At 48.5% G+C, this 16,415-nt stretch overlaps 1 protein-coding gene across 20 annotated transcripts in view; it reads left to right on the top strand.

Annotated features, from left to right (window-relative positions):
- The window catches only part of LOC140424893 (sickle tail protein-like), a 931,095-nt gene that overhangs the window by 889,674 nt on the left and 25,006 nt on the right, over positions 1-16,415 (top strand). For all 20 annotated transcript variants that reach the window (XM_072508468.1, XM_072508466.1, XM_072508467.1 and 17 more), the window contains one exon: positions 16,239-16,382. In XM_072508468.1, coding sequence (XP_072364569.1) covers positions 16,239-16,382 — 144 coding nt within the window. The remainder of the gene's footprint in view (positions 1-16,238; positions 16,383-16,415) is intronic.

Below are 16,415 nucleotides of genomic sequence, written 5' to 3'. Positions count from 1 at the left end.
TCAGTACCCGTTCCATTACTTCGCCTACCACCGAAGTAAGACTAACTGGCCTGTAATTCCCAGGGTTATCCCTAGTCCCTTTTTTGAACAGGGGCACGACATTCGCCACTCTCCAATCCCCTGGTACCACCCCTGTTGACAGTGAGGACGAAAAGATCATTGCCAACGGCTCTGCAATTTCATCTCTTGCTTCCCATAGAATCCTTGGATATATCCCGTCAGGCCCGGGGGACTTGTCTATCCTCAAGTTTTTCAAAATGCCCAACACATCTTCCTTCCTAACAAGTATTTCCTCGAGCTTACCAGTCTGTTTCACACTGTCCTCTCCAACACTATCGCCCCTCTCATTTGTAAATACAGAAGAAAAGTACTCGTTCAAGACCTCTCCTATCTCTTCAGACTCAATACACAATCTCCCGCTACTGTCCTTGATCGGACCTACCCTCGCTCTAGTCATTCTCATATTTCTCACATAGGTGTAAAAGGCCTTGGGGTTTTCCTTGATCCTACCCGCCAAAGATTGTTCATGCCCTCTCTTAGCTCTCCTAATCCCTTTCTTCAGTTCCCTCCTGGCTATCTTGTATCCCTCCAATGCCCTGTAGGAACCTTGTTTCCTCAGCCTTACATAAGTCTCCTTTTTCCTCTTAACAAGACATTCAACCTCTCTTGTCAGCCATGGTTCCCTCACTCGACCATCTCTTCCCTGCCTGACAGGGACATTCATATCAAGGACACGTAGTACCTGTTCCTTGAACAAGTTCCACATTTCACTTGTGTCCTTGCCTGACAGCCTATGTTCCCAACTTATGCACTTCAATTCTTGTCTGACAACATCGTATTTACCCTTCCCCCAATTGTAAACCTTGCCCTGTTGCACGCACCTATCCCTCTCCATTACTAAAGTGAAAGTCACAGAATTGTGGTCACAATCTCCAAAATGCTCCCCCACTAACAAATCTATCACTTGCCCTGGTTCATTACCAAGTACTAAATCCAATATTGCCCCTCCTCTGGTCGGACAATCTACATACTGTGTTAGAAAAGCTTCCTGGACACACTGCACAAACACCACCCCATCCAAACTATTTGATCTAAAGAGTTTCCACTCAATATTTGGGAAGTTAAAGTCACCCATGACTACTACTACCCTGTGACTTCTGCACCTTTCCAAAATCTGTATCCCAATCTGTTCCTCCACATCTCTGCTACTATTGGGGGGCCTATAGAAAACTCCTAACAAGGTGACTGCTCCTTTCCTATTTCTGACTTCAACCCATACTACCTCATTAGGGTGATACTCCTCGAACTGCCTTTCTGCAGCTGTTATACTATCTCTAATTAACAATGCATCCCCCCCACCTCTTTTACCCCCCTCCCTTATCTTATTGAAACATCTATAACCAGGGATCTCCAACAACCATTTCTGCCCCTCTTCTATCCAAGTTTCCGTGATGGCCACCACATCGTAGTCCCAAGTACTGATCCATGCTTTAAGTTCACCCACCTTATTCCTGATGCTTCTTGCGTTGAAGTATACACACTTCAACCCATCTCCGTGCCTGCAAGTACTCTCCTTTGTCAGTGTTCCCTTCCCCACTGCCTCATTACACGCTTTGGCGTCCTGAATATCGGCTACCTTAGTTGCTGGACTACAAATCCGGTTCCCATTCCCCTGCCAAATTAGTTTAAACCCTCCCGAAGAGTACTAGAAAACCTCCCTCCCAGGATATTTTTTTTTTTAATATATATTTTATTCAAAACTTTTGGCCAACCATGACAGTACATTGTGTATCCTTTACACAGTAATATAACAATATAAATAACAATGGCCAGTTTTAAGCAAGAAATAAATAATATATAAACAACATCAAAATTAAAAAACAAAACTAAATGGCAACTGCCTTGTCCCAAATAAATACTCTCCAAAAATACAATTCAACAGTCCAATATACAATTACCTATAACAACAACCTATACATATTATACATGTACACTAACATCCCTGAGAGTCCTTCTGGTTCCTCCCCCCCCCCCCCACCTCCCCCCCCCTTCCCTACCTCCCCCCCCTTCCCTACCTCCCCCCTCCCCTACACCCCCCCTCCCCTACACCCCCCCCTCCCCTACACCCCCTCCTCCCCTACACCCCCTTCCTCCCCTACACCCCCCCCTCCCCTACACCCCCTTCCTCCCCTACACCCCCCCCCCCCCCCCCCCGGTTGCTGCTGCTGTCTTCTTCTTTTCCATTCCCTCTATCTTTCTGTGAGGTATTCGACGAACGGTTGCCACCGCCTGGTGAACCCTTGAGCCGATCCCCTGAGGACGAACTTAATCCGTTCCAACTTTATAAACCCTGCCATGTCATTTATCCAGGTCTCCACACCCGGGGGCTTGGCTTCCTTCCACATCAACAGTATCCTGCGCCGGGCTAATAGGGACGCAAAGGCCAAAACATCAGCCTATTTCGCCTCCTGCACTCCCGGCTCCTCTGCAACCCCGAATATAGCCAACCCCCAGCTTAGTTCGACCTGGACCCCCACCACCTTCGAAAGCACCTTTGTCACCCCCACCCAAAACCCCTGTAGTGCCGGACATGACCAGAACATGTGGGTGTGATTCGCTGGGCTTCTCGAGCATCTCGCACACCTATCCTCTACTCCAAAAAATTTACTGAGCCGTGCTCCAGTCATATGTGCCCTGTGTAACACCTTAAATTGTATCAGGCTTAGCCTGGCACACGAGGACGATGAGTTTACCCTACTTAGGGCATCAGCCCACAGCCCCTCCTCAATCTCCTCCCCCAGCTCCTCTTCCCATTTCCCTTTCAGCTCATCTACCATAATCTCCCCCTCGTCCCTCATTTCCCTATATATATCTGATACCTTACCGTCCCCCACCCATGTCTTTGAGATCACTCTGTCCTGCACCTCCTGCGTCGGGAGCTGCGGGAATTCCCTCACCTGTTGCCTCGCAAAAGCCCTGAGTTGCATATACCGGAATGCATTCCCTTGGGGCAACCCATATTTTTCGGTCAGCGCTCCCAGACTTGCAAACGTCCCATCTACAAACAGATCTCTCAATTGTGTTACTCCTGCTCTTTGCCATGTTCCAAATCCCCCATCCATTCTCCCCGGAGCAAACCTATGGTTATTTCTTATCGGGGACCACCCCGAGGCTCCCGTCTTACCCCTATGCCGTCTCCACTGCCCCGGGCTTGTGGTGTATTTCTTCGGTGAGAACGGCAACGGCGCCGTCACCATAGCTTGTAGGTTAGTCCCCCTGCAGGACGCCCTCTCCAATCTCTTCCACGCCGCTCCCTCCTCTTCTCCCATCCACTTGCATACCATTGAGATATTGGCGGCCCAGTAGTACTCACTTAGGCTCGGTAGTGCCAGTCCCCCCCTATCCCTACTACGCTGCAAAAATCCCCTCCTCACTCTCGGGGTCTTCCCGGCCCACACAAAACTCATGATATTCTTCTCAATCCTTTTGAAAAAAGCCTTCGTGATCACCACCGGGAGGCAGTGAAACACAAAAAGGAATCTCGGGAGGACCACCATTTTAACCGCCTGCACCCTCCCTGCCAGTGACAGGGATACCATGACCCATCTCTTGAAGTCCTCCTCCATCTGTTCCACCAACCGCGTTAAATTTAACCTATGCAATGTACCCCAATTCTTGGCTATCTGGATCCCCAAGTAGCGAAACTCCCTTGTTACCTTCCTCAGCGGTAAGTCCTCTATTTCTCTGCTCTGCCCCCCTGGATGCACCACAAACAACTCACTTTTCCCCATGTTCAGTTTATATCCTGAAAATTCTCCAAACTCCCCAAGTATCTGCATTATCTCTGGCATCCCCTCCGCCGGGTCCGCCACATACAACAACAAATCGTCCGCATACAGAGATACCCGGTGTTCTTCTCCTCCCCTGAGTACTGCCCTCCACTTCCTGGAACCCCTCAATGCTATTGCCAGGGGCTCAATCGCCAGTGCAAACAATAATGGGGACAGAGGACATCCCTGCCTCGTCCCTCTATGGAGCCGAAAATATGCAGACCCCCGTCCATTCGTGACCACGCTCGCCATCGTGGCCCTATACAGCAGCTGTACCCATCTAATATACTCATCTCCAAAGCCAAATCTCCTCAACACCTCCCACAAATAATCCCACTCCACTCTATCAAATGCTTTCTCGGCATCCATCGCCACCACTATCTCCGCTTCCCCCTCTGGTGGGGGCATCATCATTACCCCTATTAGCCTCCGTATATTCGTATTCAGCTGTCTCCCCTTCACAAACCCAGTTTGGTCCTCATGGACCACCCCCGGGACACAATCCTCTATCCTCATTGCCATTACCTTGGCCAGAATCTTAACGTCTACATTCAGGAGGGAAATAGGCCTATAGGACCCGCATTGCAGCGGGTCTTTTTCTTTCTTTAGGAGAAGCGATATCGTTGCCTCTGACATAGTCGGGGGCAGCTGTTCCCTTTCCCTCGCCTCATTAAAGGTTCTCATCAGTAGCGGGGCGAGCAAGTCCACATATTTCCTGTAAAATTCAACTGGGAATCCATCCGGTCCCGGAGCCTTCCCCGCCTGCATGCTCCTAATTCCTTTCACTACTTCCTCCATTTCGATCTGTGCTCCCAGTCCCACCCTCTCCTGCTCCTCCACCTTAGGAAATTCCAGCTGGTCCAGAAAACACATCATTCTCTCCTTCCCATCCGGGGGCTGAGCTTCATATAATCTTTCATAGAATGCCTTGAACACTCCATTCACTCTCTCCGCTCCCCGCTCCATCTCTCCCTCCTCATCCCTCACTCCCCCTATTCCCCTCGCTGCTCCCCTTTTCCTCAATTGGTGGGCCAGCAACCTGCTCGCCTTCTCCCCATATTCGTATTGTACACCCTGTGCAGTACCCGTAGTCAGCAAATCAAATTCTACGTGTAGCCTTTGCCTTTCCCTGTACAGTCCCTCCTCCGGTGCCTCCGCATATTGCCTGTCCACCCTCAGAAGTTCTTGCAGCAACCGCTCCCGTTCCCTACTCTCCTGCTTTCCTTTATGTGCCCTGATTGATATCAGCTCCCCTCTAACCACTGCCTTCAGCGCCTCCCAGACCACTCCCACCTGGACCTCCCCATTATCATTGAGTTCCAAGTACTTTTCAATACACCCCCTCACCCTTAGACACACCCCCTCATCCGACATTTGTCCCATGTCCATTCTCCAGGGTGGACGCCGTTCTTTTTCCTCCCCTATCTCCAAGTCCACCCAATGTGGAGCGTGATCCGAGATAGCTATAGCCATATACTCCGTCCCCCTCACCTTCGGGATCAACGCCCTTCCCAAAACAAAAAAGTCTATTCGCGAATAAACTTTGTGGACATAGGAGAAAAACGAAAACTCCTTACTCCTAGGTCTACTAAATCTCCATGGGTCTACTCCTCCCATCTGCTCCATAAAGTCTTTAAGCACCTTGGCTGCTGCCGGCCTCCTTCCAGTCCTGGACCTCGATCTGTCCAGTCCTAGTTCCAGCACCGTGTTAAAATCTCCACCCATTACCAACTTCCCCACCTCTAGGTCTGGTATACGTCCTAACATGCGCCTCATAAAGTTGGCATCATCCCAGTTCGGGGCATATACGTTCACTAAGACCACCGCCTCCCCCTGTAATTTGCCACTCACCATCACGTATCTGCCCCCACTATCCGCCACTATGGTCTTTGCCTCAAACATTACCCGCTTCCCCACTAATATAGCCACCCCCCTGTTTTTCGCATCTAGCCCCGAATGAAACACCTGCCCCACCAATCCTTTGCGTAGTCTAACCTGGTCTATCAGTTTCAAATGCGTCTCCTGTAACATAACCACATCTGCCTTAAGTTTCTTTCGGTGTGCGAGTACCCGTGCCCTCTTTATCGGCCCGTTCAGCCCTCTCACATTCCACGTGATCAGCCGGGTTGGGGGGCTCTTTACCCCCCCCCCTTGTCGATTAGCCATCCCCTTTTACCCAGCTCCTCACCCAGTTCCCACGCAGCCGTGTCCCCCCCAGGCGGTGCCCCCCCGCCCCGCCCACCCCACCCCATACCAGCTCCCCTTCTCCCCAGCAGCAGCAACCCAGTAAATCCCCCCCTCCCACCCCCCCCCCCCCCGCTAGATCCCCCACTAGCGTAGTTACACCCCCCATGTTGCTCCCAGAAGTCAGCAAACTCTGGCCGACCTTGGCTTCCCCCCGTGACTTCGGCTCGCACCGTGCGACGCCCCCTCCTTCCTGCTTCCCTATTCCCGCCATAATTATCATAGCGCGGGAACAAAGCAAGCGCTTCCCTTTTGGCCCCGCCCCCAATGGCCAACGCCCCCAACTCCTCCACCTCCCTTCCTCCCTCCCCCACAACCTGTGGAAGAGAGAAAAGTTACCGGGTCGCAGGATTAACAACATAAAAATCATCTCCCCCCCCTCTTCGCCCCCCATATTCGCCCCACCACTTTGTCTCAAACGTTCTTTTTTAATAACCCACTCATTCCAATTTCTCTTCAACAATAAATGTCCACGCCTCATCCGCCGTTTCAAAGTAGTGATGCTTCCCTTGATATGTGACCCACAGTCTTGCCGGCTGCAGCATTCCAAATTTGATCTTTTTATGAAGCACCGCCTTGGCCCGATTAAAGCTCTCCCTCCTTCTCGCCACCTCCGCACTCCAGTCTTGATATACGCGGATCACCGCGTTCTCCCATCTGCTGCTCCGAGTTTTCTTTGCCCATCTTAGGACCATCTCTCTGTCCTTAAAACGGAGGAATCTCACCACTATGGCTCGAGGAATTTCTCCAGCCCTCTGTCTTCGCGCCATAACTCGATAGGCTCCCTCCACCTACAGCGGACCCGTCGGGGCCTCCGATCCCGTGAACGAGTGCAGCATTGTGCTCACATATGCCCCGACGTCTGCCCCTTCTGCACCTTCAGGAAGACCAAGAATCCTTAAATTCTTCCTCCTCGCATTATTCTCCAGCACCTCCAGCCTTTCCACACATCGTTTATGGTGTGCCTCGTGCATCTCCGTCTTCATCACCAGGCCCTGTATATCGTCCTCGTTCTCGGCAGCCTTTGCCTTCACGACCCGAAGCTCCCGCTCCTGGGTCTTTTGCTCATCTTTTAGCCCTTCAATCGCCTGTAATATCGGGGCCAACAGCTCCTTCTTCATCTCCTTTTTAAGCTCTTCCACGCAGCGTTTCAAAAACTCGTGTTGTTCAGGGCCCCATATTAAACTGCCACCTTCCGACGCCATCTTGGTTTTTGCTTGCCTTCCTTGCCGCTGCTCTAAAGGATCCACCGCAATCCGGCCACTTTCCTCTCCTTTTTCCATCCGTGTCCAGGGGGGATTCCCTTCTGGTTTACCGCACAGTGTTTTTAGCCGTTAAAATTGCCGTTGGGGCTCCTATTAAGAGCCCAAAAGTCCGTTCCACAGGGAGCTGCCGAAACGTGCGACTTAGCTGGTCATCGCCGCACCCGGAAGTCCCCCTCCCAGGATATTGGTGCCCCTCTGGTTCAGATGCAACCCGTCCTGCTTGTACAGGTCCCACCTTCCCCAGAATGCGCTCCAATTATCCAAATACCTGAAGCCCTCCCTCCTACACCATTCCTGCAGCCACGTGTTCAACTGCACTCTCTCCCTATTCCTAGCCTCGCTATCACGTTGCACCGGCAACAAACCAGAGATGACAACTCTGTCTGTCCTGGCTTTTAACTTCCAGCCTAACTCCCTAAACTTGTTTATTACCTCCACACCCCTTTTCCTACCTATGTCGTTGGTACCAATGTGCACCACGACTTCTGGCTGCTCGCCCTCCCCCTTAAGGATCCTGAAGACACGATCCGAGACATCCCTGACCCTGGCACCGGGGAGGCAACATACCTTCCGGGAGTCTCGCTCGCGACCACAGAATCTCCTATCTATTCCCCTAACCATTGAATCTCCTACAACTATTGCTTTTCTATTCTCCCCCCTTCCCTTCTGAGCCCCAGAGCCAGACTCAGTGCCAGAGACCTGGCCGCTAGGGCCTTCCCCCAGTAGGTCATCCCCCCCAACAGCATCCAAAACGGTATACTTGTTTTGAAGGGGAATGGCCACGAGGGATCCCTGCACTGTCTGCCTGTTTGTTTTTTTCCCCCTGACGGTAACCCAGCTATTCTTGTCCTGTACCTTGGGTGTAGTTACCTCCCTGTAACTCTTCTCAATCACCCCCTCTGCCTCCCGGATGATCCGAAGTTCATCCATCTTCAGCTCCAGTTCCCTAACACGGTCTTTGAGGAGCTGAAGTTGGGTGCACTTCCCGCAGGTATAGTCAGCGAGGACACCGGTGGTATCCCTCACCACCCACATCCTACAGGAGGAGCATGCAACTGGCCTAGCCTCCATGCCCTCTTACCTGACAGAATATAGCTGCCCTGTGGATTATCTAGATCTCCGCCTTCCGACTCTGCTCCCAGTCAGCTACACTTTCTGTAAACTCCTGGCTCTCTTCTCACTCTTTGCGGAAATATGGGAAACAAAATGAAAGGAGCACCTTACTCCCTCCTCACCTAACTCCCTCGGTCACCAAACTCTTACTATAGCACTCAAAATGCACCAAATTCAGCACTCAAAATGTACCAAATTCAGCACTCAGTGCAAACAAAGTCTGCACTGTAGGGGATCACTTTTATACTGTGAATCTAGCCTCTGAAAACTGGCCTAATCCAATTAACTAATTAACAAGCTCCAGCTGCAAGTGCCTACAAGTAGAAGCCTGTTTAAAGCTGATTGAAAATTCACCTTCTTCTAAACCAAACAGCAACTTTTAAGTTAATTAACTAAATAAAAGAAAGACTAAACTTTAGATAAAAATGAAGCCTTATACTCCCTCGGTCACCAAACTCTTACTATAGCACTCAAAATGCACCAAATTCAGCACTCAGTGCTGTGGGATTCTTGGGAGGTTTGGATTTCCTGGATTCGGCTATTGTATAGGGCCCCCATTGCTCGTGTTCGTACGAACGCTCTGAACTCTGGCTTCTTCCTGTTGAATAAGGGCACGAAACATGGGTGTCCATTGTCCCTGCACCTGTTTGCTTTGGCAATATAATCAAGCTGAGATCTTCTGTTAAATAGAGGTGGATAAATTGGGGAGGGGTGGAGCACCAGGTGTCCCTTTACATGGATTGTTAGATGTCTGGTTGCTGCTGTATAAAGAGTCAAAAGTTCTGCTCCTATTCACCAACAACTTTATTTCACTTCAACAGACTCTGCACAAAACTCTAACATCACATCACCTGACACAAAGGCCACCTGAAGCCCCTTTACATATCAGTGTCAGTTATTGGATACTTAACATAAATGAGACAACTAATTACAATGTCTCTTAACCCATTACTTAACATGGATGACCTACTTCTCTATATTACGCACCCTGTACCGTCTATAGATGAGATAATGAAGTTGCTTGGGAGTTTTGGCTCCTTCTCTGGGTGGAAGTTGAACTTGGATAAGAGTGAATGCTTTCCGATCAACCCCCCCTGGGGAGAGTTCAACTGGGGATGCTACTTTTCACCTTGCCAAGACAAGTTTTCGTTATCTGTGGATCATAAGTTAAAATAGTCTGGTTGATGGTGTCAAGTCAGACTTAGAAAGGTGGGATAACCTCCCCGTCCATGGTGGGCAGGGTTCAGTCTATTAAAATGAGCAGGTTGCCCTTGAGCAGGTTGTTGCTGAGTAAGTGCTGCTTGATAGCAGTGTTGATGACTCCTTCCATCACTTTCCTGATGATGGAGAGTAGACTGATAGGGTGGTAATTGGCTGGGTTGGATTTGTCTTGTTTCTTGTGTACAGTACACACCCTGGGCCATTTTCCACATTGACAGGCAGTGCTAGTGTTGTAACTGTACTGGAACAGCTTGGCTAGGAGTGTCGAAATTCTGGAGCACAAGTCTTCAGTACTATTGCCGGAAGGGCACGTACCGATCTATCCCCCGCCCACACTTCGGAAAATTGGACTTCAAGACAGTGCTCCTTCTCCCAGCATACAAGCAGAAACTTAAGCGGGAGAATCTGGTTAAGAAGGTCATGCAATGCTGGTCCGAGACAACAGAAGAGCTCCTCTGTGACTGCTTAGAGGCAGTGGAATGGCCCATATTCAAGAACTCAGCAACCAATCTAAATGAGTGAACCATCACCATCACACATCATCAGAAAGTGTTTAGAAGATTGCGTGCCAAAGATGGTAGTACGTGTATTCCCCAATCGGAAACCATGTTTTAACCGAGAGATTCACTCCCGTTTGAAGGCCAGGTCTGAGGCGTTCAAAACAGACGACCCTGAGCTATGCAACAAATCTCGGTATGACCTCCAGAAAGTTATCAGGGATGCCAAGAGACAATACCAGACCAAGCTAGAGTCACAGACTAACAAAACAGACTCCTTTCAGTTGTGGCAAGGCTTAAACAACATAACGGGCTACTGAAAGGGGCAACACAGGTGGAGAAGGTAGTCAAGAAGGCATACGGCATGCTTGCCTTCGTTGGCTGGGACATTGAGTATAAGAATTGGCAAGTCATGTTGCAGCTGTATAGAACCTTAGTTATGCCACACTTGGCGTATAGTGTTCAATTCTGGTCGCCACACTACCAGAAGGATGTGGAGGCTGTAGAGAGGGTGCTGAAGAGATTTACCAGGATGTTGCCTGGTATGGAGGGCATTAGCTATGAGGAGCGGTTGAATAAACTCGGTTTGTTCTCACTTGAATGACGGAGGTTGAGGGGCGATCTGATAGAGGTCTACAAAATTATGAGGGGCATAAACAGAGTGGATAGTCAGAGGCGTTTTCCCAGGGTAGAGGGGTCAATTACTAGGGGGCATAGGTTTAAGGTGCGAGGGGCAAGGTTTAGAGGAGATGTACGAGGCAAGTTTTTTACACAAAGGGTAGTGGGTGCCTGGAACTCGCTGCCGGAGGAGGTGGTGGAAGCAGGGACGATAGTGACGTTTGAGGGGCATCTTGACAAATACATGATTAGGATGGGAATAGAGGGATATGGGCCCAGGAAGTGTAGAAGATTTTAGTTCAGACGGGCAGCATGGTCGGCACAGGCTTGGAGGGCCGAAGGGCCTGTTCCTGTGCTGTACTTTTCTTTGTCCTTTGTTCTAGCAAAGCCAAGTAGAATCTCCGGCAGCACCACACCCCACCTCGATGAACTCAATGCATTCTATGCTCGTTTCAAGCAGGAAACCAACAAACCCAGCAGCCGAGGACACACCCATACCTACCATCACAGCCTCCAAAGTTAGATCGGCCTTCTTCAAAGTGAACCCTCGGAAAGCAACGGGTCCTAACGGAGTCCTTGGTCATGCATTAAGATCCTGCGTGGACCAACTGGCGGGTGTGTTCGTGGACAACTTCAACTTATCCCTACTCTGTTCCGAAGTCCCACCTGTTTCAAGAAGACCACCTTCATGACGGTGCCAAAGAAGACCCAGGCAACATGCCTCAACAACTACCATCCGATGGTCTTGTTAACTATCATTATGAAGAACTTCAAGAGGATTTTCATGAGACACATCAACTCCATACTCCCGAAATACCTTGATCTGCTGCAATTCGCATACCACCACAATCTGTCCACAGCAGACGCAATCTCCCTGGCTCCACACTCATCCCAGGAACATCCGACAACAAGGACACCTACGTCAGACTCTGATTTATTGACTACAGCTTTGCCTTCAACACCATAATCCCAGCCAAGTTCATATCAAAACTCCAAAACATAGGACTTGGCTCCTCCCTCTGCAACTGGATCCTAGACTTCCTGACCCATAGGTCACAATCAGTGACGATAAGCAACAACACCTTCTCCATGATAGTCTTCAAGACCAGGCCCTGCAAGGCTGCATACTTAACCTCTACTATACTCTATATACACACGACTGTGTGGCAAAATGTGTTTTTTATTTTTGTCCTATTATGTATTTTCGTTTCATGTACGGAATGGTCTGTTTGAGCTGCATGCAGAACAATACTTTTGATTGTACCTCGGTACACGTAATAATAAACAAATCCAAATCCAAAATCCAACTCCATCTACAAGTTTCCTGATGACCCGACTGTAGTGGGTTGGATCTCGAACAACGATGAGTCAGAGTACAGGAGGGAGATAGAGAACCTAGTGGAGTGGTGTAATCTCTCCCTCAATGTCAGTAAAACTTAGGAGCTGGTCATTGTTTTCAGGAAGCAAAATATCGTACATACACCGTCTGCATCAATGGTGCCGAGGTAGAGATGGTTGACAGCTTCAAATTCCTAGGTGTGCACATCACCAACCATCTGTCCTGGTCCACCCACGTCAACACTATGACCAAGAAAGCACAATAACGCCTATATTGCCTCAGGAAACTGAGGAAATTTGCCATGTCCTCATTGACTCTTACTAATTTCTTCCTATGCACCATAGAAAGCATCCTATCCAGCTGTATCACAGCCTGGCATGGCAACTGCTCAGCCCAAGACCGTAAGAAACTACAGAGCCGTGAACATAGCCCAGTCCATTATGCAAAACAGCTTCCCATCCACTGACTCTTTCTACACCTGCCGCTGCCTTGGGAAAGCAGGCAGCATAATCAAAAAAACCCTCCAACCTGGATTATCCTCTCTTCCAACCTACGGGCAGCACGGTAGCATTGTGGATAGCACAATTGTTTCACAGCTCCAGGGTCCCAGGTTCGATTCCGGCTTGGGTCACTGTCTGTGCGGAGTCGGCACATCTTCCCCGTGTGTGCGTGGGTTTCCTCCGGGTGCTCCGGTTTCCTCCCACAGTCCAAAGATGTGCAGGTTAGGTGGATTGGCCATGATAAATTGCCCTTAGTGTCCAAAAATTGTCCTTAGCGTTGGGTGGGGTTACTGGGTTATGGGGATAGGGTGGAGGTGTTGACCTTGGGTAGGGTGCTCTTTCCAAGAGCCGGTGCAGACTCGATGGGCCGAATGGCCTCCTTCTGCACTGTAAATTCTATGATAAACCTCTTCCATTGAGCAGAAAATACAAAAGCCTGAGAACACGCACTAACAAATTCAAAAACAGCTTCTTCCCCACAGTTACCCGACTCTTGAATGATCCTCTTAAGGACTGAGCTAATCTCTCCATGCATCTTCTCTACTGAGTAGTACTACACTCCGTATGCTTCACCCGATGTCGATGTATTTCCATTGTGTATCTATCAAATGTCCTATATTTTTCATGTATGGAACGATCTGTCTGAACTGTATGCAGAACAATACCTTTTACTGTACCTCAGTACACAATAAATCCAAATCCAGCATTCATAGCCTTTGCTGTATCCAGTGTCTTCACCCATTTCTTGATATCACGTGGAGTGAATCATCTTGGCTGAAGAATGGCATCTGTGTTACTGGGGACCACCGGAGGAAACCAAGATGGATCATCCATTCGGCACTTCTGGCAGAACATTGTTGCGACTGCTTCATCCTTGTCTTTTGCACAGATGTGCCGAGCTCCTCCATCATTGAGGATGGGGATATTTGTTGGGCCTCCTCCTCCAGTGAATTGTTTAATTGTCCATCACCAATCATGGCTCGATGTGGCAGGAATGCAGTGTTTAGACTTGATGCATTTATTGTGGAATCGCTTAGCTCTATCACTTGCTCTTTCTGCTGTTTGGCACACAAGTAGTCCTGTGTTGTAGCTTCACCAGGTTGACACCTCATTTTTAGGTATGCCTGGTGTTGCTCCTGGCATGTCCTCCTGCACTCTTCATTGAACCAGGGTTGATCCCCTGGCTTGGTGGTAATGGTAGAGTGGGGGATATGCCGGGCCATGATGTCGCAGATTGTGGTTGAGTACAATTCTGCTGCTGCTGATGGTCCACAGCACCTCATGGATGCCCAGTCTTGAGTTGCGAGATCTGTTCGAAGTCTATCCCATTTAGCATGGTGTTAGTGCCACACAACACGATGTGAAGACAGGACTTTGTCTCCACAAGGACTGTCGGTGGTCACTTCTACCGACATTGTCATGGACAGATGCATCTGCAGCAGGCAGGTTCGTGAGGATGAGGACAATTATGTTTTTCTCTCTTGTTGGTTCCTTCACCACCTGCTGCAGTCTCAGTCAAGCAGTTATGTGATCGGCAGGTTTCCTTGCCCATGTTTAATCTGAAGCCATGAGACTTGGGGTCCCGAGTTGATGTTGAAGACACCCGGAGCAACTCTCACCCGACTGTATACCACTGTGCCACCACCTCTGCTGGGTCTGTCTTGCCGGTGAGACAGGACATACCCAGGAATCATAATAATAGTGTCTGGGACATTGTCTATAAGGTATGATATCAATCTCTTGCTTGACTAGTCTGTGAGACAGCTCTCTCAACATTGGCATAAGCCCCCAGATGTTAGTAAGGACTGCTTTGCAGGGTCGAGCGGGCTGGGTTTGCCGTTGTCATTTCCGATGCCTGGGTTGATGTCAGGTAGTCTGCCTGGTTTCATTCCTTTTTTGTGTTTTCGTAGCGGTTGCATACAACTGAGTGGCTTGCTAGGCCATTTTAGAGTCAACCACATTTCTGTGGATCTGGAGTCACATGTCGGCCAGACTGGCTAAGGGCAGCAGATTTCCTTCCCTCAAAGACATTAGTGAACCAGATGTTAGTTTCAAGGTCATCATTAGACTTTTAATTCCAGATATTTTATTGAGTTTAAATTCCTGCACTGGAGGGATCAAACCCGGATCCGCAGATCGTTACCTCGGGTTTCTGGATTACTAGTCCAGTGTCAATACCACTATGTCCCCCCGCCTCCCCTTCGCACATTTTATCCACTTTCCTGTATGCCTCAGAAACCTGAACAATAAGGGAGCAATTAGAGGCCCCTAAAATATGAATGTTAAGATGTTTGCTAAAGTTTCCATATGTGGACCATAAGACAAATTAGAAGAAAGTAGAGGGTAGTGAAAAGAGGGGTCGGCCTAGATGTAGTTATATGTCACAGAGTGGCTGCAGGCGATCTACAGTGGATCTGTAAGTTGTGCAAGACACACATGGCATACTGTGACAGCAGATCTCCTTGCAAGAGTAGATTCAAGCAGCAGCAGATCCTCCCAACAATAAGCCATAGCTATCTCATAAACTTATAAATACTTGACAAGGATGTACTTTCAATCCCCTTAAGAGCTTTTATCTTTTCCTCTTGTTAGCTTTCCCCACAGATAGGATTTTCAGGTCATCTACTTACACAATTATGTCAATGCTCCTCTTGGCCAGGCTGAAGGGATTCACATGTTCTGTTTCTTGCTCCTTTTTGGAAATATTTGCTTGAGGATTTGAGAGCTAGTTACATGGGTGCAACATCTGCCATTGCTTACATGCTCTGTCCCAAAATGTGCAGTTTCCGAATTAAAATAATTTGCAATATTTTTATTATAAGTTTAGCAGTCAATTTACTTATCCAACCTAAGTGGGCATATCAGCAGTTTAAGCGAGTATAGGGTTCTCAAAAAATTAAACTCTTCTTGAGTTCCAAAGGAGAGACCAGAAGCTCCTTGGGCCAGCAGCTCTTTTTGAGGGAGTGTTTCAGTTAACATATTGCCTGGAATGTTAGTTTGTATGAAGCACTGTTATCGGTATTGACATCCATTTGACAGCATCGAAGGATGCATCGAACAAAGTTAGCATTTCAGGTAGATGACCCTAAGGCTAGAATCCTTCTGGCATAAGGTCACTTACCTCAAATATTTACTCTGTTTTTCTTTCACCACAAATTCTGTGAGTCTTTCTAGCATTTTCTGCTTGTGTCACTTTGCTAGCATTTGAAGCATTGCTGTTCTTGGTATAGATTTGTTGGATCATTTAAGCATGTAATATGTACAACAGTTGTATGGCACTGGAATTTTAATTTTTGAAATGTGTTTTCCTTTCTGTATTGTGTGCAATGTAAGGCACCTTGAGCTGGAATAAACAACCGGTTCAGGCATCCAGTGTTGGTATCAAATACAGGTGCAATAGAGAATAATTAGATGAAGAGCAAAACTCCTGCATCTTGCTGTGGTAATATGTGCCTGTGGTCTAACCTCAGAAGTGCAGCACCTACCACATTAATGTGCTTTTTCCATTTCCCTCACCAACCACAAGTGTCTTGGAGCGAGATTACTAAATAAGCAAGTGTTCCATTATGGATCAATCCCAATGGAATGTTGTCATTTTTGTTATTTGATAGTCTGAAGAGAATAGTCCAGTGCTCGTAAAGTCACCAAGAAGTCCCATGGAAATGAAAGAGATGGCATCAACATCTGTCCCAGTAGCCGCTTCTGCCGTCAAGGAAGATGAAGATGAAGGTGACCGGATAATGGCAGAACTTCAGGTAAATACTGATCATTAATTATAATGAAACAAA

Source organism: Scyliorhinus torazame, chromosome 6 (genome assembly GCF_047496885.1).
Source record: "Scyliorhinus torazame isolate Kashiwa2021f chromosome 6, sScyTor2.1, whole genome shotgun sequence".
In the NCBI taxonomy this organism is placed as follows: domain Eukaryota; kingdom Metazoa; phylum Chordata; class Chondrichthyes; order Carcharhiniformes; family Scyliorhinidae; genus Scyliorhinus; species Scyliorhinus torazame.
Note: the sequence above shows the minus strand (reverse complement) of the source record. Positions and strands in the feature narration are given on the sequence as shown.